Source organism: Sebastes fasciatus, chromosome 8 (assembly GCF_043250625.1).
Source record: "Sebastes fasciatus isolate fSebFas1 chromosome 8, fSebFas1.pri, whole genome shotgun sequence".
In the NCBI taxonomy this organism is placed as follows: domain Eukaryota; kingdom Metazoa; phylum Chordata; class Actinopteri; order Perciformes; family Sebastidae; genus Sebastes; species Sebastes fasciatus.
Genome location: NC_133802.1, coordinates 22,622,134 through 22,646,795, shown reverse-complemented (window position 1 = coordinate 22,646,795; position 24,662 = coordinate 22,622,134). Strand labels below are relative to the sequence as shown.

At 42.8% G+C, this 24,662-nt stretch overlaps 2 protein-coding genes across 6 annotated transcripts; one reads left to right on the top strand and one right to left on the bottom strand.

Annotated features, from left to right (window-relative positions):
• Window positions 1-573: 573 nt before the first annotated feature.
• On the top strand, window positions 574-24,073 carry wnt10b (wingless-type MMTV integration site family, member 10b). 5 transcript variants are annotated; one of them, XM_074644358.1, is made up of 7 exons: window positions 574-847; window positions 2,047-2,169; window positions 3,651-3,735; window positions 5,760-5,862; window positions 19,235-19,497; window positions 19,659-20,110; window positions 20,236-24,073. In XM_074644358.1, exons 3-7 carry the CDS (start codon window positions 3,678-3,680, stop codon window positions 20,734-20,736), a joined length of 1,377 nt encoding a protein of 458 aa, XP_074500459.1. In that variant the 5' UTR covers window positions 574-847; window positions 2,047-2,169; window positions 3,651-3,677; the 3' UTR covers window positions 20,737-24,073. The 5 variants fall into 5 exon arrangements, with proteins under 5 accessions (XP_074500459.1, XP_074500458.1, XP_074500462.1 ...); XM_074644357.1 differs by having other exon boundaries at window positions 603-847; window positions 3,651-3,739; XM_074644361.1 differs by having other exon boundaries at window positions 604-847; window positions 3,651-3,709.
• On the bottom strand, window positions 8,734-14,692 carry wnt1 (wingless-type MMTV integration site family, member 1). Its single transcript, XM_074644363.1, has 5 exons — window positions 13,993-14,692; window positions 13,332-13,437; window positions 11,294-11,547; window positions 10,841-11,106; window positions 8,734-10,736 (listed from the first exon to the last, which is right to left on the bottom strand). Exons 2-5 carry the CDS (start codon window positions 13,430-13,432, stop codon window positions 10,245-10,247), a joined length of 1,113 nt encoding a protein of 370 aa, XP_074500464.1. The 5' UTR covers window positions 13,433-13,437; window positions 13,993-14,692; the 3' UTR covers window positions 8,734-10,244.
• Window positions 24,074-24,662: the final 589 nt, after the last annotated feature.

Genomic DNA, 24,662 nt, shown 5'->3' with positions numbered 1-24,662 from the left:
TTTCTTCCTCTTCCTCTTCTTCTCCCTCTTCTTCTCTTTCTTCTTTTTGTTAGTGTTTCTTCCTCTTCCTGTTCTTCTTCTTCTCCTTCTTTTTGTTAGTGTTTCTTCCTCTTCCTCTTCTTCTCCCTCTTCTTCTTCTTCTCTTTCTTCTTTTTGTTAGTGTTTCTTCCTCTTCCTCTTCTTCTCCCTCTTCTTCTTCTCTTTCTTCTTTTTGTTAGTGTTTCTTCCTCTTCCTGTTCTTCTTCTTCTCCTTCTTTTTGTTAGTGTTTCTTCCTCTTCTTCTTCCTCCTCTTCTTCTTCTTCTTCTCCTTCTTTTTGTCAGTGTTTCTTCCTCTTCCTCTTCTTCTCCCTCTTCTTCTTCTCTTTCTTCTTTTTGTTAGTGTTTCTTCCTCTTCCTGTTCTTCTTCTTCTCCTTCTTTTTGTTAGTGTTTCTTCCTCTTCCTCTTCTTCTCCCTCTTCTTCTTCTTCTCTTTCTTCTTTTTGTTAGTGTTTCTTCCTCTTAATTTTTTAATTTTAAAAAAGCTCTCTCTTGTTTGTTTTGAAGCTGCTTCAAGGTGAACTCATTAACGACGTCACCTGTATGCTAACGTTAGCATAACTGCTGCATTTAGCTAGCTAACGTTACCTAGCTACCGTTACCTAGCTACCGTTACTTAGCTACCGTTACCTAGCTACGAGTAGGTAACTGATGCGAGGCTTCAGGTAACCGTTACTTCACAGTTATCAACAGTTAGCTAACGTCAATGGATTGCCAACTAGCTGTAGTCGTTCAGGGTTTCTTTTCGTTATAACCATCGTCTGGTCATGGATATCAAGAATTCAGCTAACAGTGTTAGGACGCTCTCAGGTAGCTAGCTAACGTAAAACCCATTATTAACACTCATATAACATTAGTTAACCTTCAGCTAAAGAAAAACACGTGAGCAATTCATCCTCCTTTGGAAACTTGTGTTTGGTGGATTATTTCTCTGTTGTTACAATGCTAATTGGCATTGTATTTTATATCGTTGGAAAGCCTGTTTATTTACCTTCGCAATGATGTCCAACTTGTAAGGATCATGCATTTGTGGGATGAGCAGCACAGCTGATTATGTGGGTAGCGCCCAAGAAAAATGTGCCAAAATGCTCTGCCAATGGTAAACAGTGTATTCTCCTGATGGTATTAACTCTTGTTTTGAGTTGTTTTGGTGGATTGGATGATTGAACTCTCTATCAGTAACAAGGAACAAACAAGACATATTGGCTATTTTACACTTTATTCATTTAATACAGTCAGGAGCCTCAGTAGCGGTGGAGGATCCATATGCAGCCACAACAGCCTGTTGCCAATTAGCATTGTAACAACAGAGAAATAATCCACCAAACACAAACTTCCAATTTTTTTTCCCGAGTTTATGTGTTCGCCTCATACTGAGTTAACTAACACACAACAGGTGGGTTACAATTGCATTGCACATACCCAGAAGTTTGTTTTTTGTGTGAAGAAGTCAATTTAAAGTTTGTAATGTGACACTTATTCCACTAGATGGCAGCTGTTAGCTTCTTCATTTCCAACTCAACACTGCTCCTTGACTTGATTTGTTTAGTACAGGCAGCACTACTTAGCTCATCTGTGATGATGACCTCTGACTACACAGTAGTAAAAACACACAATGACCTTCTGCCACATGTGTTTAACTTATACTTAGTGCAGGTTCTTGCTGCATGTTTCCTCACACTCCACATGAAGGTTAATTTGGAGACTACTGTAATTTGGGAAACTAGAATTTAGGGCCGATGTGTTCAGCAGTCACATTAGATAGCTATCTGTTATAAAACCTAAAGTGTACTCATTTCGAAATAGTGGACTACAATTCCCTTAGGTGTGAGGAAAGGTTTATTGGCTCACTAGTTAGCATTAGTGTCTAAAGAAGGTTTTAGGTTAAAACTCCAGCACAATGACTGAATGAGGTGTGTTTGTGTGGAGCGCTCATAAACAGTTAGAATAGGTCAGGTCAAATGTCCCCAGGGGAGTAAATATCTCTATTCTTATCTTTCATTCTCCAGGGTCTCAGGGGAGCACTTCAGATGCTATACAACCTTGATGAAGATGAAGACGAGGAAGACAGGAGTCCACTATAAACAAGGAAGGCGACCCTTAAAGAAATCTCCTGACCCCTGCAAACACCGGTGAGCACTCGCACACCTTTTATACCTGGACTAATGTGTAGGGCTGTCCCGAATTTGGGCTTCGAAGTGAGAAATATTCAAAGGAACTCAAAGCCTCGCTTTGCGGCGCGGGGCAGCAGGCTGACATGTTCTTCTGTCTATCTGTCTCCATCTCCCCCATTTCAGTGCCCGGGATAGCGCCACTGCACCTCTACACACAACAAACAACGATATCCATCTGAGAATAACTAATAAACTTAATGTTGGATATGAATTGTGGGATCATTACTTATTTCATAGGCTATTTTGGGATTTATATATTATTATAACATACAACATACTAAAACATCCCAAAACAAAGTATTCAAATACTGATTTGGAGTTTGATTACCATGGCAATGGTCGAAGCTTTCAAGCATTCGGGTCAGCCCTACTAATGTGCAGACAAAACAGTGTACAATTCACTTGACTTACATCTGCCCGCTCCCCACAGTTCTTCATAAGCCACCTCATTCATCTATCTTCCAAAAAGTGAATCAAGCTGAAATCCAACAAACTTGTTTATATCCCAGAGGATTTTCAAAGTAAATCTCCTGGCTGCTACATAAATGTGTAGCTGGTAGCTTGGTATGGAAATCAGAACAATTATTCTATCAAGCTAACACACCCAATAGTCTTTTTAGATGATCCAGATGCCAGAAAAGTTTATGACAAGCAGCCAAGCAAAACAAAGATGTCTCCCAACATGCTTGCAGTTCAGAAAAGCTGCTCACTGCAGCTGTACCCTGAACAGGCTACAATATCCATGTGATATTAATCAATGCATTTATTGTGCCATTTCAATTACACAAAGAATGTGTTTATTTTTCAGCGGCTTAGTGTCAGCCAAGGACACATTCAGGTGAACTCAGGGTGCAATTAATCTTTCAGTAGTCTCCTCTGCAAGGCAATGTTGAGTGTCCTTTCAGCATCTGTTAGATAGTTGTAGCATCCCAAATGATGACATTAAACAGAGCAATTTTCACAATTCAACTTTGCACTTTGGACACTGCCCACGTCAACAACACGCAACATTTAAATGTCACTTAATTAAACACATTTGTACATAAAGTCACAGCACGTCTGCAGTGTAGCCCATGTATTACGCTCACACAATATTCATTTAGGGGCCAGAAGGAACTTTTTAGGGTACAAAATGAACTGAAAGCCTGCTGGCACAGTTTGTAGGACAGCTCTGGCTCTGGAAGCGATTAGCCCTTAAAGCTTGGGTGAGTGTATTGCAGAGAGACAAGGGCGGGTGGGAGCAGTATCGTGAGTGTGAGCGGGACATGGAGAAAGAACTTGTGTGTGTTTTGAGAGCGAGAGGGAGATCGGGGCGGTTCTGTTATGCAAGCAGTTCTCAGTATGCATGTAGATTGGAAGATGTGTGGCTCCTGTGGTTGGCTGTCCCCTGTGTCACTGCCTTTAAAAAACAGTTGCCAAGAGAAACGTCTTCTTTACAGGCTTTGGCTGCCAGATGCTGGGGAATAATGGATGGGACTGCAGAAGGAAAGATGGAGAGGTGTGTGCAGCCAACCACACAGACATGCAAGTGAGCACACGCGCATATTAGCACACACACACACGCACATTTGCACACTTTGTAGACAGGGATCACCATAATGCTGAAGTAAGGCGTGAATAATTCATCGTCAAGTGGTACAACTGCAACACACACACACAGTGTGACACACAGGGGAAGTATTAGGCCTAGTAAGTCATGTCACACTAAGTCGCCATAAATGTGGTTCGGGCATGCTTACAGATTCCAGAGGTGCCACATTTTGTGTGTTAGGAGTCAATAGTTTTGTGCGTCTGTGCAGCCGTGAACCAGCACATGGGGCGCCAGTGTGTATGAGTGCGATAGTTTGTCTGCGAGCGGGATAACCAGTGACACAGGAATGTGTCATAGTTCCTGCAAGCCACTCGGCTCCTAAACTGCAGCAAATAAACATTCCTCTACTGCTGTGTCAGTGCTGAGCCCTCGCCCACTGTCGCTGTAAAACACAGCTTGTAATTAAAACCAAAAACTGAGCATTTCTCCTTTTGTTTCCAGCAGTATTACTAGATTAGAGATAATGGCGCCATGCCTTCAGAAATTTCCCAATACTGACTCAAAGGTGGCATTCTGTGGTTCAGTTTATGTCAAGGTGGGCCAACTGATAATAAAATTATCGGAATCATCTTTATTGGTTAAGTGCAGATACAGTAACTCTGACTTGGTCATATTTCACTGTGTAGCACAAATGATCTCACATCTAGGCAAGTAAAACGTCTACGACGGTTTGAGATACATTTGGATGAAGAGAAGTGTTAACATCCAATATAGCCAGACACATATTGCTGTAATTTATCACAGACTCGTCTGTTTGATTTGAATAAATGCAGGCTTCATCCGTGCTGACAGGTGAAATGATGCGCAGGCTTATGTTGTGTCACATAGATTCCACCGCACTTTGTGCTCATATTTCATGAGGATCTCAGAACTGAAACGTTGCCGTGCTGTACCCATACATTGTCAGATGTCTGTAAACATATTCTACTGTTTGCTTGTCCTTGCCCAATATCTGTCCCTGTCATTACAGCTCTGTTTACAGGAGGACTAACAGCGTTTGCTAGCATATGATCTCCCCCAGAATATACAGTGGTTTAAAGTCACACTCTGACGCACAGTTTTCCACCTAAAACACTTAATCCCTGTGGAACCGATTTTGACATGTCACTTTATCTGTTTGTTGCTTCTTGTCTGGACTTGCCAGGTTAACCATTCGCAGATGTGTGATATGGGATTTTAACCTTTACTCGTTGGATAACTACTGCCTGTGCACTCCAATTTTTTGGTCAAATGGTACTTAAAGCTGACCATCCAGTGTTTGCAATAGACTGAAGACCACTTTTAGGTATTAGGGGGTGATGTTTCATGGTGAAGAGGTGTTTATCTCAGCAGTCTTGAGGTTGAGAAAAGTATTTAATATCAACAAAATGTGGGCCAACAGAGAAAAAGGCCAAGACAATCAAAAGGTCATGCTGTGTATGTGCAGAGGGTGGGTAGCATTGATTACTCCCAAATATATTATCACCCCACATCTTTTCGGAGGCTCCTATTCAAGACATCTTTATACACATGTGAAGAGTGCTGGCATATCAAACGCACACACACCGCAAAAGTTATATCCCTCCCACCTTAACTGCAGGGCTCGCTCTCCAATCTCGCTCCACAGGGGCACAGAGCCTGACCACAGACATCATACTGATTGCTCACCATGGTCGAGTGGTCTGTCCACATTCCCACCCCGATACACTATGTGCAGAAAACCCAACAACGGAAAACAGTGGTTTGAGAGTGTCTGGAGGTTTGCGGACAGCAGCGAGTGTCCGCCGTGTCTCTCCTAAATCTATCCTCCTCTTACCTCCCTTCGATTGCCCTGCTGCGTACCCCAGGAACATGGGAACAGTTGACCCAAACTGATGTGTGTGTGTGTGTGTGTGGAATGTTTTGGACTCGAAGCGAGAGAGTGTGTGTATGTGTGCTGGGATGAATGTAACCTTCCCCTCTCTCCTGTGTGTGACAGGTTGTGGCAGGCCGGTAGATGATGAAGTGATGGAGATGTTAGGAGGCCACGGCCATTGTGATGCTGGGTGGCTGTTACTCTGGAACTGCCATCTGCCGAAAAGGTCAGTTGCTAGGGGACGATTCTCCTGGACCGTGTCTGCCTCCCAGCTGCCATCCACACACCCACACACACTCACACACACACACGTACACACTCGCACCCTCACGCTCTTTTCCAAGAATTGAATTTGGGTAAATTTGACCCACTGTCTTGACCGCTGTTAATCCACTCTGTAGTTTTCTGTAACTTTAGGTGAGGTTTAGATGATTAGCATTCTTTATTTGATATGTGTGTGGCTTTAAAGGCACATCTTATTACATAATAGCCCTGTGGTCAGTTAATGGCACCAAACAAATGAGGGTGTTTCCGTCATAACAATGCCCTAATTAATTGGAGCTTGGCCCACCATCGAATGCTAGGAAATCAAATCAGTATCGTGCGCCAGATCGGAGCCGTGCCACATTGTCCATCACGACCACAGTGAGCAGCCTATCATTCAGTGTGGTGACCCAAACCCAGTTCTAAATTCCTTATCATACGCCCTTCGTATTAAAGCCAACTCCACCCAACAGGCCAAACATTTTTCCACAATTTAGCAGGAATTTTAATATGAAGCTGCTGTGCCTTCATTATGCCGTATCATCTTCTGTGCATGTTCTGCGGTGATTGACCTGATTATTGTTAGGAGCACAATGTGGGTTTCCTTTCTCAAGCTTAAATCATGAACACCATTTTTTTTGTTTTTTTTAAAGTGACATCCACTCTCAGGTCAAATGCAGGGAGTGTGGCTGTATTTCTTAGCGTCAAGTTACTTACATACCCCGGTTATGTTGCTCCTAAAGTTAAGGGTCCTATAAAGACAGCACCAGAAAGCTTTTTGCTGATAAAATGGGAAATTGAAAGGCAATTAACCATGTAACAATTAGTAAGCCCAAGGACCAAAGTATTTTTTTACATAGTGACAAAGTAAATATTGCTGCACAAATGTTGTACTGACAATGTGATACAAGCCACAACTGGATGCCAATGTGTTATTATCTTAAGATATTGTCCTTCCTGTCACACTTTCCTGCTCTCCTTCTCTTTTTTCCCCTCCTCACGCCCTCACCTCCAGCCTACGCTTCTCCACCAGCATCCCAGAGATGCTGACTTTTGTGTAGTGGAGCTGTTGTTTTTGTTTGTGCCCTTCTCACCATGGCTGCCTGCTCGCCGCCTGGCAGCCCCGTGTGTCAAAGGTGGCTGCAGCAGAACAGACTGTGGGAACAGCCGGTTAGCCTCCCCTGGTCCCCTGCTCCCCGACCAGAGGGGCAGCCATCAATCCAGCGCTCCCCCTTGCCCCTGCACACACACATAAAATGCCCAACCAAACACACACTCACACAAAAAGCCTACAACGCTCACACCCTCTCCCAATAATCCTCGGAAGCAATTTCATCTCGACTCGGGTGGCGGCCCATTGTCGCCAGCCCCTTCAATCTTTCCTTATTAACTCTCGCTTTGTCCCGCATCCGAGCTTCTGGACTCATCTCTCCTACATTCCGATCGGCGCTGCTCCCAGCACTCCCAGGCAACCTCCATTCGCTAATCCCACTGCCTCCCCCACCAGCCGCCCCACCCCGAGGAACTCTTACTGCTTTTTTTTTTCCCAACCTGCCGATCACCTACTTACAGAGTAAGGTAGGGGCATTAACTCCATGGATTTTCTGAAGGCAGAGCGTGAAGGCGGGGTGGGTGAAGGAGGAGGCGTCCACAAAGTGACTCCAGCCCAGACAATTAGAACAATGAGCTGGGCCTGTAGGGGGCTAACTCGCTGCGTCACGCCTGGACGGTGGGGTATTTTGTCAGTTTAATGAATTGTCCGTCAGGCCAGGGCCACATCGCAGGCTGCGCAGGGAGAGGCCAGCAGGGACCCAGACACTAAGTCGGTATTTATTACACTGCCTTTGTCACTAATTGAGCTAATTATCACTGACTCCTCAGCACTCCCACAGGCAGCACCCCCTCCACTCACTCCCTCTACCAACTCTCCCACCTCACTCTCACGCCTGGGATTTGAACTCTGCCTTCCCTCTTCTTTTCTTAAATCGGTCTGCCACTTTCTCTTTCTTTTGTTTCTTTCTGTGTTTCTATCAATTCTCTCTCAAGCCAGGATCGTTTTCACATTTGTGAGCTTTTGAGCTTACTTTCTCTCTATTTGTCACATTGTACTTAAATCCAAATAATGTGTTCACCCGTTATCCAGTAATACTAGTGTTTTGAAGCAATCCGATGTGTTACCCTGTGATCAACCCCCCTAGGTCTACAGATTTATACATTCTTTGAGATGCTGACCATTCTCTCCACAGGCAAAAGAAGCCCCTTGTGATCCCTCATTTTTTACCATGTAACATAAAGACTGTAATTCAGAAAATGTCTCATCCCTGTCCTTGTTCCTATGTCACCCTGTTTCCCCTTACAGCTACAACTTTGTTGCTCTGTTATTAGCCTTTTGGGTGCGTGTTGGTGGCCTTATATCTGGATGACTGTGGCTGCTCCTGTGCTGTGGTGGACTATGGAGAAAGTGCAAAGCTCTCCAAACTCCCGTGGTTAGTCAGGTTGCCAGGGCTCGGGGAGAGACTCTAGATTTTCATTATTTATTTAGATCCAACATTAAGCAAATGAAGCAAAACATTCAATGCAGTAAAATCCTATACTGTATAAAATAAGGTATGTGACTGGACAAGCAGGGGCCGTCTCCTGCGGTTGGGAGCACAGATGCAGGGATGTTTTGTGAGCCGGAGAAAGAGGCTGCTTTGGTGGTGGTAATAGGATTAAGCAGAGGACACCCAGGGACAGGCTTATATGTTCACTTGGTTGGTTGTCAAAACTATCTCAAACACAGACTACAACAGACATAATAGCATCTTTTGACACATTCAGGAGGGCAACTTAATTGAAAATATAGACTTTATTGTTCTATCATACAATACAAAACCAACTGGGGCCTAAATCTTTTGATTAAAATCTAAAAAAAAAAAAGTCCTCTCTTACATCTCTCTATAACAGTATAAAAATCCTCAGAAATAAATATTTTGTATTTACACTAATTAAAAAAAAGGTAAATATTCAGTGCATGAACACACATGTTTTTACAGGAAACAAGCAAAGACGTGATAATCTGTTTCTAGTAAGAGTTGATTTTTTTGTGTCAGCTACATTACACCAAAATAGAAAAAATTGAGCAAACTTACAAATGACGTCATTATAAATATATTCATATATTTTAATATTTACAGCATTTTGGTTCTCATAGCTGATATACAGAATGATCTCTTCTGCAGAGGCTGTTTTCTTTCAAATAAAATGTTTAGCTGCATCTTACTTACAGCCTATAGCCTGAAGTAATACACATACGTCTACTTTAAACCTGGACCGGTTTAATGCGACACTCCTGCATTAAGAGGAATTTAGTGTCTTTTTGTTAATTCAATGTTCATCTCAGAATGGCGTTTTCATTTTGAGAGCATGGCGAGATTCTGCAGGTCACATTTCATTTCTTTTTTTAATGTTGACCCCTCACAAACTTCATCTACTCATGCCATGATATTCAGTGTATTGATAATACATTCAAATTACATCGCCTCAGTAAGATTTGTTCAGTCAGTTTCTGTTTCCCTTGGCGAGCACCGGCCCCAGTCATGTAACATCAGGACCATCGTGTGGTACAAGTCAGAATGGCAAATCAGGATTGAAGTGTATTCAACTCCAGAGAAATCTAAATATAAAGGGCAAATGTGGTGAGGAGATTACAAGTGGTTGGGCTGCATCCAGTACACAATCTGACGACCCATCCCTCGAGATAAACTTCACACAGTTTCACGTGAGAGAAGCCAGCAAAAGAAAATAAAACACAGATTTTTGTTTTGTTAAATAACTCCCCTTCTTGTTAGAGGTCTTCACCAGTTTACAAGAGCACATGTTTGTGGCTCTCTGGCCACAGAAACATCTGTGAAACATTGTGTCCAGTCTCTACCCTCAGTGGGGGAGAAGGAGGCTCTAGTAGTACCTGGTTACAGCAATCGATTCTCCACCACATCATTTCGTCCCTTTACTTCTATTTCTATTTATCCACAGTGTAAACACTTGAGGGATGTGGATGATATCCATTCTACATGGATGGTTGTAGTGTTTAAATACCCTCTTAATACTGTTAAGCATCAAAGGCAAGGAGCAAGCACATATACTCCCTCTATACCCTGTTCATATTTGTGCTTTTCTCCATTCAAAAACACTGATTGATTTTTTTGTGCCAAAGAGTTCCCTGTATCAGTTTACCCGCCTTGAAGCTTTTCTAGCTTCTACCTCACATCTCAAACTAGTGGCTTTCTCAGCCGACTACCTGTTTTGCTAAGAAAATTCTTCTTTGCCTTTCAAATATGCCTAAATATTCACTTCCACCCGCGATCATAGACACTCATGTAACATTCGTGTGCTGGTGCAGTTCAAGCAGCTGACATGACAGCACCAGTGGAAGGTGCAGTGGCAACGTTCGGTCACGCTCTCAGTCCGGGTCGTAAACCCACGTCCGCAGCAGAGCAGCTCACATCCGTCCAGGCCTGGAGAAGAGCTGTTGCACGTTCTCGCAGAAGTTCCCAAAGTGCCAGTTTTGCCGTTATAGGAGCAGAAGTTTGGTGATTTCTCAAAATAGACCAGGTCCATGGCAGAGGGGGGTTTGTGAGCCGGGTTTTCAGGCTCCAGATGCCGTGGGTCGGCTCGGTGAGAGGCACGGTTGCTTCCCTTGTTTGCATAAACAACCCTGGATGCACCATCAAAGCGGTCCTTAAGGAAGTCTCCCACTGTGCGGAAGCTGGGCAGGCGCATCCAACAGGTGCGCACGGTGCAGGAGCCCGACATGCCGTGGCACTTACACTCCTGACGCATCTCTGATGACACAGTCTGCAGATGGGAAGAGACCAAAGGATGAAATCTCACAAAGTGGAAATACATTTGAAGATTTGGGGAATTCTGACTCGTGGCATGTTTGAGTATCAGATCCTTACCATTCTGCCAGCCTCATTGTTGTGTAGGTTGGTGAGGTAGCGCAGATCTCTGCCCCTCTCACTGGAGTCCACAAACTCCCGGCTGAACATCCGGCCAAAGTCGACATTGTCGCTGCAGCCCCCCCAGTGCCAGTCTGGCCCTCCAGGACCTCTGCGGCGGTAATCGCATGTGCACGACTCAATGGCCCCTTCTGAGCAGGAGCGAGCCACAGCATGGGTCACCCCTGCGCTGGTGATGGCAAATACAAACGCCGTCTCTCGGCAACCTGAGGAAACAACATCAAAACTTCCCATCAGAACCAATTCCAGCTTTTTAGACTTGGCTTTGCCACATTTTTTACCCCAAATTGGAAAATATTCAGAGACAAAGCCTTTAAAAATGTGTACAAGAGATTCCATCCTGGCCAAAATTGCCCAAAATAATGCCTGGTGAGAAAGACAAGAGAGGCTCACCACGATTGACAATTTTCCCAAAAACTGCCGGGCTGTGGGTGGTCGGGCAGTTCCAGCGGCGGTTGCGGAACTGCCACTTGCACTCCTTTATGGCAGTGTGCAGCCCTGCAGCGATGGCGTGCAAGATGCCAGGATTCTGCCGAATCAGCCGGCGTTGGCGACGACTCAGTAGGGCCAGGCTTGGGTCCAGGACCAACTGCACGTTCTTGGAATTGGTGAGGAGGTTGGATGAGGAGGCCACATTGACAATACCCCTGGCACGACACAAGAACAAAGGAAATCAAGAGTCAAGGAGCTGGCACTTTATGCACGTAGCTCCTTTTGTGACCCTTGAAATTCTCAAAGTGATGTGTCCTGGCATCTCATGAGGGTTGTGCCTTTTAAAATCACAACTTTCATTATGTACAACAGTGACACACTGTTTAAAGACAATGAGGAGACAGAATGCAGGTTTCTGGCTTGGCAAATATAATGAAACTATATTTCTACCTCTTTATAAATCATTTGGATCTGAACCAGATACAATGACGTTTATCAGTTTCATTATTAAAATCTTTTATAGAACCTATAACTAATATTCAGCATCTGTTACACAGCTGAGTGGCAATACTCCCTCACAAGTTTGCATCTGTGTTGTCCTGTTAAGCATCATTCTCTTTTCCAAAAGCTGACAAGAAGTGGGCTACACTTTTAGATTAGATTGTCCAATCTCACCTCCAAATATGATCATCCTGTCCAAAATGTCCCAAATCACTAAACATAAGGCCTTTATAGTTTTGTATGCTGTAAATGTAAAATGCACTCTGCCAAAAAAGTTTTTTTTAAAAACTCATACGCTTTATGTCACATTATATTTTTATAATATTAATAAGTCACTTAATGTTGTCCCTTTTCCACATGATATCAGATAATGTTCTGGTATTTGGCTTTATAACCATTTTGTGTCCAAATATGGCACCTGCGCTTCTCCAGTTTTCTCCAGATTTCAGATTTTGGTGGTCAGGTTTCAGAACATTTCTAGTGCACAAGCTGCTGTATAATTTTCCACTTTATCTGCTGGCCATGTCTGTGAGATTTCTGTGTGGACATGTAGCTGCGTCTCCTGTTGAGCATTATCATCCGGAAAAGCGGTGCGAGTCTTGGCCTGTTAGAGGGCTGACCCAGACGGCTGTGTGGTGAGGCCTGGGAACATTAATAATCATGTCGTCTTTTTGGATGTTTTCTTCATTCCAACAACTCCGCGGTGTCTTTTTTCTTTTTTTCCTCCTAGATGTTTTCATGGATTTCAGCTGACATTTGACATATTTGAAAACGCCTGACGTTGTGCGTAAAAGCCACTATAGTGTCCATCTAATGCCACCGCAAAAAAACGACAGCATCTTTCGTTAAATCATTATCTCAGCGAATACCAACCCACAGTTTATAGATTTTTTTTAAACAAAAGCAAAGAAAAACTAAACAGATTTTATTTTTGCTTTCTGTAGCACAACAAAATATTGCGAAATTGTCAGTTTTAGATCGCAGTATATAGAGAGAGAGGAATGTACAGTAGGCTATTATAAATCAACACAAAACCTCCTATGGGATTCCTTTCAGCTATTAAATAAATTCATATTTAATTTATCCCACATTGCACTGAAAAATGTTGTCTCGCGTTCAAAACCACAATGTCCAAATGACAGGGGAAGCAGCGAGAAAGAGAGAGTCAATTAAATCCACCGCAAATAAAAAGGTAAACCTGTAATTAGGGCCCATTACAAATGTAATTCGTTTATTGTTAAGTCTGCTGTAGCTAATTCAAGGACAATGCATTTAAAAAATAAAAATAAAAAATCCCACAAGCTTTAATATCATGCGGTTGCTCTTTTTTTTTTTTTTCTCCTCAAAGGCTGAACAGAAGTTGGTAACTGTGCCAAAACTAACACATTATTTCGAGCACGGAATGTGGCAATAAAACACCGTAGCGTTAAATAGAAAAGTTTTCAGTGGTTAAAGGATGCTGATAAGGGTTTGAATATATATAAATGATGGTACTCACCACCACCGGCCGCTGTTGTTGACAGCCCCGGTGCCAGAGAGAGAGGACACCAGCAGGATGCAGGCGGCTTTCACCCCTAACAGCAGAGCCAGACTCCTCATCGTCTCTTCAGGGCATAATATAAGAGGAGGAGGAAGATGTCAAATTGGATTTATTTGCTTATAGACACAGTTATAGCCCTATAGTGTCCAAATGTCTTTGACAATTATTCTCCAGCACAAATATACTTTTATTTATTTTTTAACCTTTATTTAACCTGGTAGTACTCATTGAGATTAAGAATCTCTTTTGCAAGAGAGACCTGATGGCCAAGACAGTAGCATTTAAACATACATTAAAGTTGCAGACGACACAACATAAAACAAATGCAAAAAAATAAATACATAGCATAATATCATACAAAACAAATTAAAATCAAGTGTTGAAGCCAACGTTAAAGTGAAAATATTCAGAAACACAGACAGCTCCTGATTGAATCTGCTTCTAGGTCTTTCATTCATGTTTTAATACATAACAAATTGTAATAAAATAAACCTAAAATAAGAAAAAATAGATAGAAGTCTGAGGATTGCATTTTTTTTTTATTACATGTGATATTTTATCATTATGATCTACTGGATTCTGATCAAAATACTGCAATGTTTAGGCTATATATACTCACCGAGAGGAGTTGAAAGGTGAGCCCTTAATTGACTTGAAGGGATCCTGAGTGGAGACAGGTTGCTAAATGATGTGAAGTGTCCAGAGCAGGATGATGCTGCTGCTGCTGCTGCTGCTGCTGCTGCTGCTGCTGCTGCTGCTGTTGTCCTCTTGTCCTCTTCACTCTGTCTCTCTCAGTAGTGATGCTCTGCACGGCGCATTGAACGCGTGGGACAGTCCCGAAGACTTGATCCCCTCGGTGACTGATAGGCAACACATTCTTCTCTTATTGAGCGCTACGAGGGGAATAAAAAAGGGATTTGCTGCTCTCATCTCCCTCTGTCTTTTTTTTTTTTTCGGAGAGCCTTTTCAATAGGATTGGAGGGAGGGATAGTTAATGCTCTTCATAGGGGCGCACAATGAATAAGGAAACACAACTGGGGCAGAAAAGGAGAAAGGAAGAGTAAGGGGAAATAATCCACAAGAGTTGCGCATATTACTTGTGGAATCTCACGGTCAGCACATAATCGATTCCCTGTATTTTCCCACTCCTTGCATCCACATCCAGTCTTTCTTGCAGAAAAAGGAGAAGTGTCCCATGAAGCAGTGATGTGTTGCTGGTGCTGTGCTGTGGGTGCGCCCGGTTCTGTGCTCCTGCTCTCTGCTCAAAAGCTGGTGTCACGGTGCAATACAGTTACAGCGGAATATGAGCCATCTAAAAACTGCCCTTTTTTACCCGGTGGTTGGATTAGCCTACTCCCTATAACCGCATCTCCTCCTCCTCCTTTCTCCAAAATGCGCTCTCAAAATGTGCAGTGACTAAGGACATTTCTGCTCATTTCGTTTTCCTTTTCGCACTAACACACACATTATTGCACCAGTTATTCATAACATTTTATGAAGAGTGTCTTAATATATTTTCATACTAATTTAAGATTAGGCCCAATAAACAAAAACTATGAGAGCCCAAGACGCACACTCACAACGAAACTTGAATGACTTGAACTCACTGTACTCACTGATCTTTATTCCATGGTCTTCATGACTTGCTTTTACTTGACAAGCATACTTTGTGATGTGCTATTGTGTGTAGCTGTGTATTGTGTATGTTCTTTCTTGTATGACTGTAGTATGTTTCTTTGTTTTGACCTGCCAAAATCAGACTACAGATGTGAATTATCTTAAAGCTATAATCTGGTACGGTGCATCAAATTTATGTTTTAAACTGTACATGGTCCCTTTTAAATAAAATAATAAATAATAATAATGTAGAAAGACGCAATAATAAGCTCTTAGTTGTCATAGAACTCACACTGCATGCTGGGCTACTTAATTTTTTTGTGTCTGTGGAGCTTGGGAGAGATGAAATATGGTCTCAAATCAGATGTTTTGATGTATGATCTGATGAACCAGGAAAAGAAGAGGAATAAAAACCATTCCAAACATCTGGCCTGCAGACCTCCCTCGACGCACATGTAGCCCAGTGTAATCACAGCTTGAGCCACTTTGTGGCATCTCCATCTAACCCCAGACTACTAGGAGCTAAAGGGCTGCAATGTCCCCAAAAACTTCTCCATGTCGGTTCATGGAGGGAATGTTTCATTATGTGACATTTATCTGCTAATTTGCATGTTCCACATTAGTCACTGCAGCGGTTGCAGCTTGAATAATCTCTCTCTCTCTCTCTCTCTCTCTCTCTCTCTCTCTCTCTCTCTCTCTCTCTCTCTCTCTCTCTCTCTCTCCCCTGCGATGACAGTAAAAGGAAGTGGGGCTTTTGTAAAAAAAGGGATTTAATGACAGCCATCCCTACGTTTATACTCCCAGCCTTATATGAAGGTGCTCAAACGAGTTTCCTGGAGCAGTCATGCGACACCGAGCAGATTAGAGCTTCAATCCGGATAAAGGGGGGCCTTTTATATACAAATCAACTTCAAATCACTTTTTAAGCCACTTAGATATACACGCCAAGGCAGAATGCTAATGCACTTTTCATTGCCGCAGCTTAGGGAATGGAAGGAGATTAGATGAATTGGTGTCACTATATGCGAACCAGCGTGTTCGAGGAGGGGGTTTTAACTTAATTTTATGAAAGTAGCCCACATGCACCTTCCTCGATTCCAGCAAGCACTGTCTGTTATTGTGTAAAATCTGGTAGAGAAAACATTTTTAATTTGTGAAATAATTAGTTGTCTCACCATGGACCTGTTGATTCATGCGTAATTTGGATCAATATGCTGATTGATTAGATGCCACATCACCCTATAACCAAGTCCTATATCAGAAGGCCTGGGTACACTGTAAAAAAGGATTTTGGAGGGCAGTAGATATAACTCATGCAAATGGTTTAAAATGTTCTCATTTATATTAGTCAGCAAGGAAAATATATAATAATGGGTAAATTCTATCTCCGTTACCTGTTTATTAACAGTAACAACTGCAACATAAAAAAAAAAAAAAAGCAATTAGTTGTGTAATTTACTGAGAAATGTTGGGCAGACTTTACCTAATTTCTTCTAGTGTGTCATAGCTGTTAAATTAAAGGTACTCTTTACTCAAAACATAGGGTGAAATCTACCCAACCAAACTGAGTGCAAATTGTTACCTCACATATATTGAGTAGATTCTATAGGTTTGTTTTTCCAGTTTATCTGGTTTCACATAGGCCTCATTACTGAGCATGAAAAACGAATTTGAATAGATCGTTGAGATGCTGTTTTGGTAGTCTTATGCATAAGATGAATTTAAAGGTCCCATATCATGCTCATTTTCAGGTTCCTACTTTTATTTTGTATTTCTACTAGAACATGTTTACATGATTTAATGTTAAAAAAAAACTTTATTTTCCTCATTCTGTCTGCTTGAATATACCTGTATTTACCCTCTTGTCTGAAATGCTCCGTTTTAGTGCATTTCAACGGAATTGCAACAAAATTACGTTGCCTGGCAACAGTTGGGTCCATGTTTACTTCCTGTCAGCTGATGTTATTCACATACACAGCAACAGGAATAAACCGGGACACATTTAGAATGTTTACGTTTAAAACCGTGTAATGGTCTAAATATTGTATATTTGTGACATCACAAATGGACAGAAATCCTAATGGCTTGTTTCAAACGCACAATTTCTGAATACGGGCTGTGTGTATTTCTCTGTATATTGAGCGCTTTGATACTTTCACAGTATTTATAAAGCACTTAAACCTGCTTTATAATATAAAAGACATAAAAATCTTACTTTTTACAATATGGGACCTTTAAATTAAAAAGCCATTAAGGCCCTATACTTCCTATGACGCATCACATACCCGTTTTCGTGGATCCATGACGTGGAAGTGTTATTTGCCTTTTTTTTTTTTTTACATCATGTGATAAATAATCCTCCAAATCAGACCTGTCACTCCCTTTAATTTATGTGTATAATCTTATACTCTGAAATAAAGACTTTGGAGTGACAAAGTGAAGTTGTTTCAAACGCAACAATGAGGAACAGCCGCTCTGATGGAGGATGGAGGTGGGAGGAAAGGGGGGATCACATGAAACAGTATTGTTGGAGGGTCTGTTAGTGGATCCGCCTGCCTGCTGCTGCCTCCCTGTCGTACAGTGGAACCAGCAGCACTCCCATCCCCCCCCACCATTCATCATTTAACTCACCCCTTTATGAACAAAATCTTCTTTGACTCTCCATATTTCATTTTAGTGAGCCTTTCTTTGTTCTTTCTCTCCAAAACATACTAACTATATAATCACCGTATACCACCAATAAAAAAACTAAATACATTAATATTTATATATCCTATTAAATGGATTAAAAGAACTTTAAACATGCACTATCTACCTTTTAACATGCACAATCTGCAACCATCTCTAACCACTGGCACACTTACTTTACACTATACATCCTATATATACCACTTTATAGACTGCACATATGCACATATTACATTTATGTATTGTAAATACTACAATTATTTATTGACGGACTGTACACACTATGTTCACTTCATTCACTCTGTATCTTTTATATCTCTATTTTTATAATTGTTGTATACCATTATACCTCTTCTGTGTTTCACTCTGTTTGCTGATGTTTTGCTGCTTTGAAACCTGAATTTCCCTCCGGGGATTAATAATAAAGGTTCATCTTATCTTATCTTATCTTAAATATCTTTATATGATCCAGTATTTTAGATTATCTACTAACACTTTGAGAGCGTTGTGCGCACTTCTTGGAAAGTGATGCTTGTGCGTAAAAACTTTGGAGACATTTTACGCTTGGGTTGAATCATAACACTCTCAAATGATAAAATGATCAACTGGTGATCCAACTTTCACGTTGGCCAATATTTTGCAAACAGCCGCCTGTGGAGGCATCTCCTCCTCCTCTCTCCTCTCCTCTCTCTTTCTCCCCCTCCTCTCGTTTACTCTCTCTCTCCACCGAGCTCCTCTGTTCTCCGTCTTCTTTACTCTTCTGCTCGTTTGGCGGTGCATCGATAATACTCCACTCTTCTTCTTCTTTTTTTTTTTTTTGATATTCTTATTCGCTACAGGACTTTATATCACCAGTGTGTTTTAATGTCACGTCGCGACAGACGCTTAACAAAATGGAGCTATCAAACAAACTCCGTTGGGACCAATTCCTGATTTTGGCAGCAGCACTTCTGTCACCTGCGTTAACGTGAGTGCACTTGGAGAGCGCCAGGAGAAGTTGGTGTTACATGCGGGTTTCTTGCTACATGAAGTTACTGTGTATGACACTGTGATTCAAAACGAATATTTAACATATTTAGTTCAAAAGTGAAACATCTGCCTCTGATTTCACAGGCTGATTCTGTGTGATATTGAAACATTGCAATTATTGTTTGCTAATTTTGTAGCCTTTGAAAAGTCAATTCAATGTAAATCCAACTATTGTTATTTCTCCATCAGATGTATTTTGGCTCTCTGCTTTAGGGACTTCACAACTGGATGATCTGTTTAGAGTTACATTCTCCTTGCTTTAAGCAACATCTGTAGAACCTCTGTAGTAAATACTTGTGCAACTGATTTACACATTTTATTGTAAGTGTATTCAGCAAATCCCTTAGAGATGAGATTCATTTTGTAGTGTATCTGTCTTAAATCTGCCTCGTTTTTGTATATTTCTCATTTTCTTAAGCATCCAAAACATCTTTCCATTGCAACATACTTCTCTGGATTTGACTAATGAACTCCTGACCAGCTCTGATGACCCCCCACTAACTCTCTCTCTCTCTCTCTCTCTGCAGGGTGCTGTGTAATGATATCCTCAGCCTGAAGGTGGCAGGAGATCCAGTGCTAACCCCTAACTCGGTGTGTCTGAGGCTGGCAGGCCTCAGTAAACGTCAGATGCGGATGTGTGTGCGGAGCCCGGATGTGACGGCCTCTGCTCTGCAGGGCATCCAGGTGGCCATCCACGAATGCCAGCACCAGCTCCGGGACCAGCGCTGGAACTGCTCCTCGCTGGAAGGCCTTGGCAAGCTTCCCCACCACAACACCATCCTCAACAGGGGTGAGAGCCTGAGGCAAGCTCATGATGGTCAGAATGTGACCTGGGTTTAAAGGGGGGTTGGGGGGTGTAGGTATGACAGTAGAGATTGTTCTGCACACACTGTTCTAGAGCTGCACTGTTTATCGTTTTCAACTCTTCGAGTGTGTATCTCCTGCTTCTAGGTTTTCGTGAGAGTGCCTTCTCTCTGGCCCTGTTGGCAGCGGGTGTGGCTCACTCTGTGGCCTCGGCCTGCAGCATGGGCAAGCTGCGGGGGTGTGGCTGCGAGGCCAAGCGTCGCCAGGACGATGACAAGATCCGGCTGAAGCTCACACAGCTGCAGCTGCAGACCCTGCAGAAGGGTGGAGTAGGCCTCGGCATGGCGCGGTCATTACCCTCAGAGCTAAACAGTCACCATGGCGACCTGCCCGCTAACCTGCGCTCCACCCATCCCTCCGCCCTGCTCAAGCCTTTACCAGATGAGCTGAGCTCCATGCAGGAGACGTGGGAGTGGGGGGGCTGCAGTCATGACGTCCGTTTCGGGGACCGTTTTTCCAGGGACTGGCTCGACTCCCGCGGGTCTCCAAGAGACATCCACGCTCGCATGAGGATACATAACAACCGGATGGGACGACAGGTGAGTAATGTGCTGATCCACCGTGTTCTTAATGTTGCATGGAGAGCAGACTCACCCTTCACTGGCATATATCATCAGGGTCAAGGGGTCATTTCTGATGTGTTGCATCATCTTTCTCTACACAGGTAGTGACTGAAAACATGAAGAGGAAGTGCAAATGTCACGGCACCTCAGGGAGCTGTCAGTTCAAGACCTGCTGGCATGTGTCTCCAGAGTTCCGGCTTGTGGGTTCTCTACTCAAGGAAAAGTTCCGGTCAGCAATCTTCGTCAACTCCCAGAACAAGAACAATGGGGTTTTTAACCCTCGGACAGGAAACGGCGCCGGCGGGAGCACAGGGGGACTCAACGGAGGTCGCCGTCGAACCATGTCCAGAGAGCTGGTGTACTTTGAGAAGTCCCCTGATTTCTGTGAGCGCGACGCGTCTGTAGACTCTCCTGGCACACAAGGACGCATCTGCAACAAAACCAGCTACGGCACAGACAGCTGCGGCTCGCTGTGCTGCGGCCGCGGACACAACATCCTGAAACAGACACGCAGCGAGCGCTGCAACTGCAGGTTCCACTGGTGTTGCTACGTGCTGTGCGAGGAGTGCCGTCTCACAGAGTGGGTCAATGTGTGCAAGTAGATTCCAGTTCTCCCGGTCCCAGCTGCCTTTACCCATCCAGGACTCAAGATGGCGAGCCTGTCCCTTTCGCCCATTCCTTTTGTTCGAGCGTTTGTTTTGCTCCTTGTGTAACTCTTCCAGAGAATCTGTTTATCCCCCCCACCCCTCCACCCTTTCCTTTTTTTTGGTCCATCATCTGGGATCTATTTTCTCTTTGTAGCCGCTGTTATTCTCAAAATGCCAAGTCAGAGATTGAAGAGGTGACTCATGTCATTTGTCTTGCCATGGTCTGTTTAGACGCTGCCCTCTCAGCCATGAAAACAGCCGAAACCCCCATTTTCTCAATCCCACAAAACAAAGACGAGCAACAGTGGAGAAACATTTCATGCTGACTCATCTCATTGTACAGTAGCTGTGTATTTTAATGTGTACATGTATATTTGTAAATGTATTATTATTAATATTATTATTGCGTCGGAGCCTGTCTTTTTTTGTGCTAGTTACTGACAGACTCAGGATGGTGAACCAGTAGACAACAAAGTCTCATCGCAGTTTATCTTACATTTAACTGGGCTCTCTAGTGATATTTACTCAATTTGTATATTTTGCCCATGCAGACTGAGCAACAATACATATTTGTCACAAAATCTTCCAAGACAAAGGTTTTACTAATAGAAGAAGAAAAGATAAAGGACAGTTTTTGGATTTTGAAGGAATGATATATTTGGACAAAAAGCACATAAGCTTATCAACGCTTGCGTACTTGTAAAACTCAAGATGGGAAAGTTTTGGAGGCAAATTCAATCCTTCAATTCCTCACGCTGAACAACTAATCATTCTGATTTATTTTCACCATTGTAACAATAGTAATGGGAGTGCTTGCTAGCGGTTTTCATGAATATAACTGTGATGTGATGTGTGTCACTTCTCCTACGAAACCATGACTGAGCTCTTGTTATTCTGCGTTTGCTTTTGTCCACTTCATCGGTCCGAGCACTCCTTAGATTCTTCCCACATGTAGTACATGTCAAAGTGAGAGATGGACCTGCTTTAGTCTTGAACTGATGCTGACTGGTGTGTGTATATGTTTGAGTGTGTGTGTGTTGCTGTGTAAATGGAGGGGGGCAGGTTCTACGCACTACAGATTTGGGAGGTGAGAGCCTTTTTTTATGGCCACTTCATGCTGAGAGAAGGACTTTTTATGGCTGCAGGATATTGTTTCCTTAAAGTATGACTTTTATTACTGGAGAGAAGCATCAAGAGAGCAGAGAGTGGGGGCGATTATACCAGTCTTTGCTGTGCGAGCATCTGAGGGGATCATCTGTCCAGAGTTCATAGCCAAGGAAGGGACTCGCTAAACCACGTGGGGACGCCGTGTCCCTGTTACCTGGGAGACAGACTACACAAACATAAACACAGGCGCATAAACACATGCATGTGTTTATGCAAAAAAGACATGTATGAATATTGGCACTGACGCACAATCAAAAACATGCATGATGCTGCTGCGCACACATGAACTGTCAGAAAGAACTGGTGACCTGAGTGATTTGCACTTCCATTGTCGTTACACTGCAGATTTAGCAAAACTCTCATGTCAACACCTGATTGAATTTATGATAGCAGCATTCCTCGATGATCCAAACTCCATGTTCAGCCGAGATTTAATGCCAATTAGCTCTTGTTTGTGTGGACTTCAGTAAATATCCCTCAACTCCTGAGGAATGGCAGTGCCAGTGGCTGTATCTACTGTTCTGTCTGTTTGGTATTTAGTGAGGGAATAAAAGGGAGACGGCGACCCATCTGGAATGATAAGGGACTGGATTTCTGTTTTGCATTTCTTCATTCCTTTATCATTTCACCCTGGAGCTGCTGCGAAAGGGAATTTCCTGTCACTGTTTCTCCCATGTGTGAGACAGAGGTTGTTGGACAGCCTGGGATTGGTTTCTCTCCCTCTCTCTGCACTCTTTTTCTCTCTTTTCCCCATTCTCCCCCCTCATCGCTGCAGACATAGACACATGCATAGCAACACATTGACTGCCCCCCCCCCCCCCCCAGTAATGACAACCAGACTAGGCTGAAATTAAAGAGAGGGTTGCAGAGAGAGGAAGTTAGGAGATAAAAGTTACCCACTTTGATTGACAGGATGATTATATGTATAAAGTAAGGCGATTTAGTGTGTTTAGTTGGATATAAAGATAGGGAGATAGATCCTCGCTGTACGTACGGCAGGGATGCAGAAGCAAAGGACAAATGGGATACGGAGGGGGTGAATAAAGTGTACTCTGTATAAATACATGCCTCAAAACATCTGCTTCTCAACTCCCCTTTCATTTTTGATGTGGGACAGGCAGAGAAGGAGAGCGGGAGAGAAAACACAAGGAGCCAGCTACCCAGAACATCAAAGCCCCTGCCCTCAACGCGCAGGCCCTCATTAGTTCAGCTAGCAGAACCAACGAGACTTGTGATTGTGTTTGCTGGGGTGCACGCTGGCAGACACTTCAGAGGGAAAGGCTCCTTTAAGTCATAGCTCCCCACCCCACCTCTCCTGCCACCACCCGAGCCCGCTGTAACCCCCCTGTAACCCTCTCCAAACTCCCTGCGCACACAAACTCGGCAGGCTCCCCCACCATCCACTCCACCCCGTAATCTGGTCTGCAGCTGCAAACATCTGCTCCCCTCTTTATTCCTCTGCCTTCGCCACTGAGTTGATAAACACATCTATCACTGGACCACTGAGTGACACACAACAGAGAGGAAGAGGGGGACACATGTTTTGATTCACCTGTGGTTTTATTTTTTTTACGGTTACTGGGTTAAACCCACACCTCGGAGGGAGGCTTCTTCCTAATTCCTACACATTGCCACCTGTAAAACCACATAAATCTATCACCTTTTGAAATACATGATACAAAATCAGTACTCAAGGTCAGTAACCTGCTATAATATTGATTCAGTCAATGTTTCATTGCTTTCTGTCACCTCATTATCCGTGACGCTGCTGCCAGGAAGTATCACTTGGCATCCTATTACAGTCAGCCATTTACTTATTCATTAAGATGATTCCTGTTTTAATTATTTAAGCATGTTTGCCTGCAGACACTCAGTTACATTTCATATTGGTGTAGTTGTTGTTGGTCTCCCTGCTGTAACAACAAACAAATAGCATTTACATGTAATGTCTATTTGTCAGAAAAGGATATTGTTTGTGACTAAAAACTGGACACTTTGATTTAAAAATAAATAAATAAATTTTAAAAAAGCAGGTTAAGTCTCAAAGCATGCTGTTGTTACATACTTATTCTTGTTTTCCGCAACTGGTACATTCAGGCCACTTGCACCACTAGTGGAGACGGTCTCTACGAGGGCCTGGACTGGCTGGCCAATCAGCTGAAGAACAAAAAGTAAAGGGGTCCGGTCAGTAGCGGGGCGGAAGAGCCTGGGTGCCAGCTCCAGGTAGTGGTTATAGTGGATCCATTGTGTTTACATGGAGAGGCAGTTCTGAAAAGCTCCCAGGTGGTGACTCTCAATGGCTTCCTCCCCCTTAAAAATACTTGTTTCATTTCTTTATTTTGATTAATTTAATCTGCGGTGAGCGTTTTTAAATATTTACAAACCAATGGTGTTGAAGTTGATCTAAATGACTTACATTCTACACGCTGGATACATAAATATTGGGATGTAATTGTATAATGTTACTGTAAAGGCATATATATTTCCCCTACTTTGCAGTCTTGCAGTTTTTTTTAGATTTTATGCAGATGTGTTTATTTTTAATTTATTTATTTGACATACTGGATAGTCTTAAACCATTTATATAATTTTCATTTATTTATTTATTTATTTATTTATTCGTACGTTTGTTTATTGGTTTAGGACACTATTTTATTTCAAAATTAATTAATTAATTAAAAAAAAAAAGCAGGTTAAGTCTCAAAGTATGCTGT

Coding starts and splice junctions, on each gene's coding strand:
- wnt10b (XM_074644358.1), top strand. CDS start 3,678: ATGGATGGGACTGCAGAAGGAAAGATGGAGAGGTGTGTGCAGCCAACC. Junction 3,736..5,759: donor GCAGCCAACCACACAGACAT/GCAAGTGAGCAC, acceptor TGTGTGTGACAG/GTTGTGGCAGGCCGGTAGAT. Junction 20,111..20,235: donor ACAACCGGATGGGACGACAG/GTGAGTAATGTG, acceptor TTCTCTACACAG/GTAGTGACTGAAAACATGAA.
- wnt1 (XM_074644363.1), bottom strand. CDS start 13,432: ATGAGGAGTCTGGCTCTGCTGTTAGGGGTGAAAGCCGCCTGCATCCTG. Junction 11,548..13,331: donor AACAACAGCGGCCGGTGGTG/GTGAGTACCATC, acceptor GTGTCGTGCCAG/GGGTATTGTCAATGTGGCCT. Junction 10,737..10,840: donor ACAATGAGGCTGGCAGAATG/GTAAGGATCTGA, acceptor TCCCATCTGCAG/ACTGTGTCATCAGAGATGCG.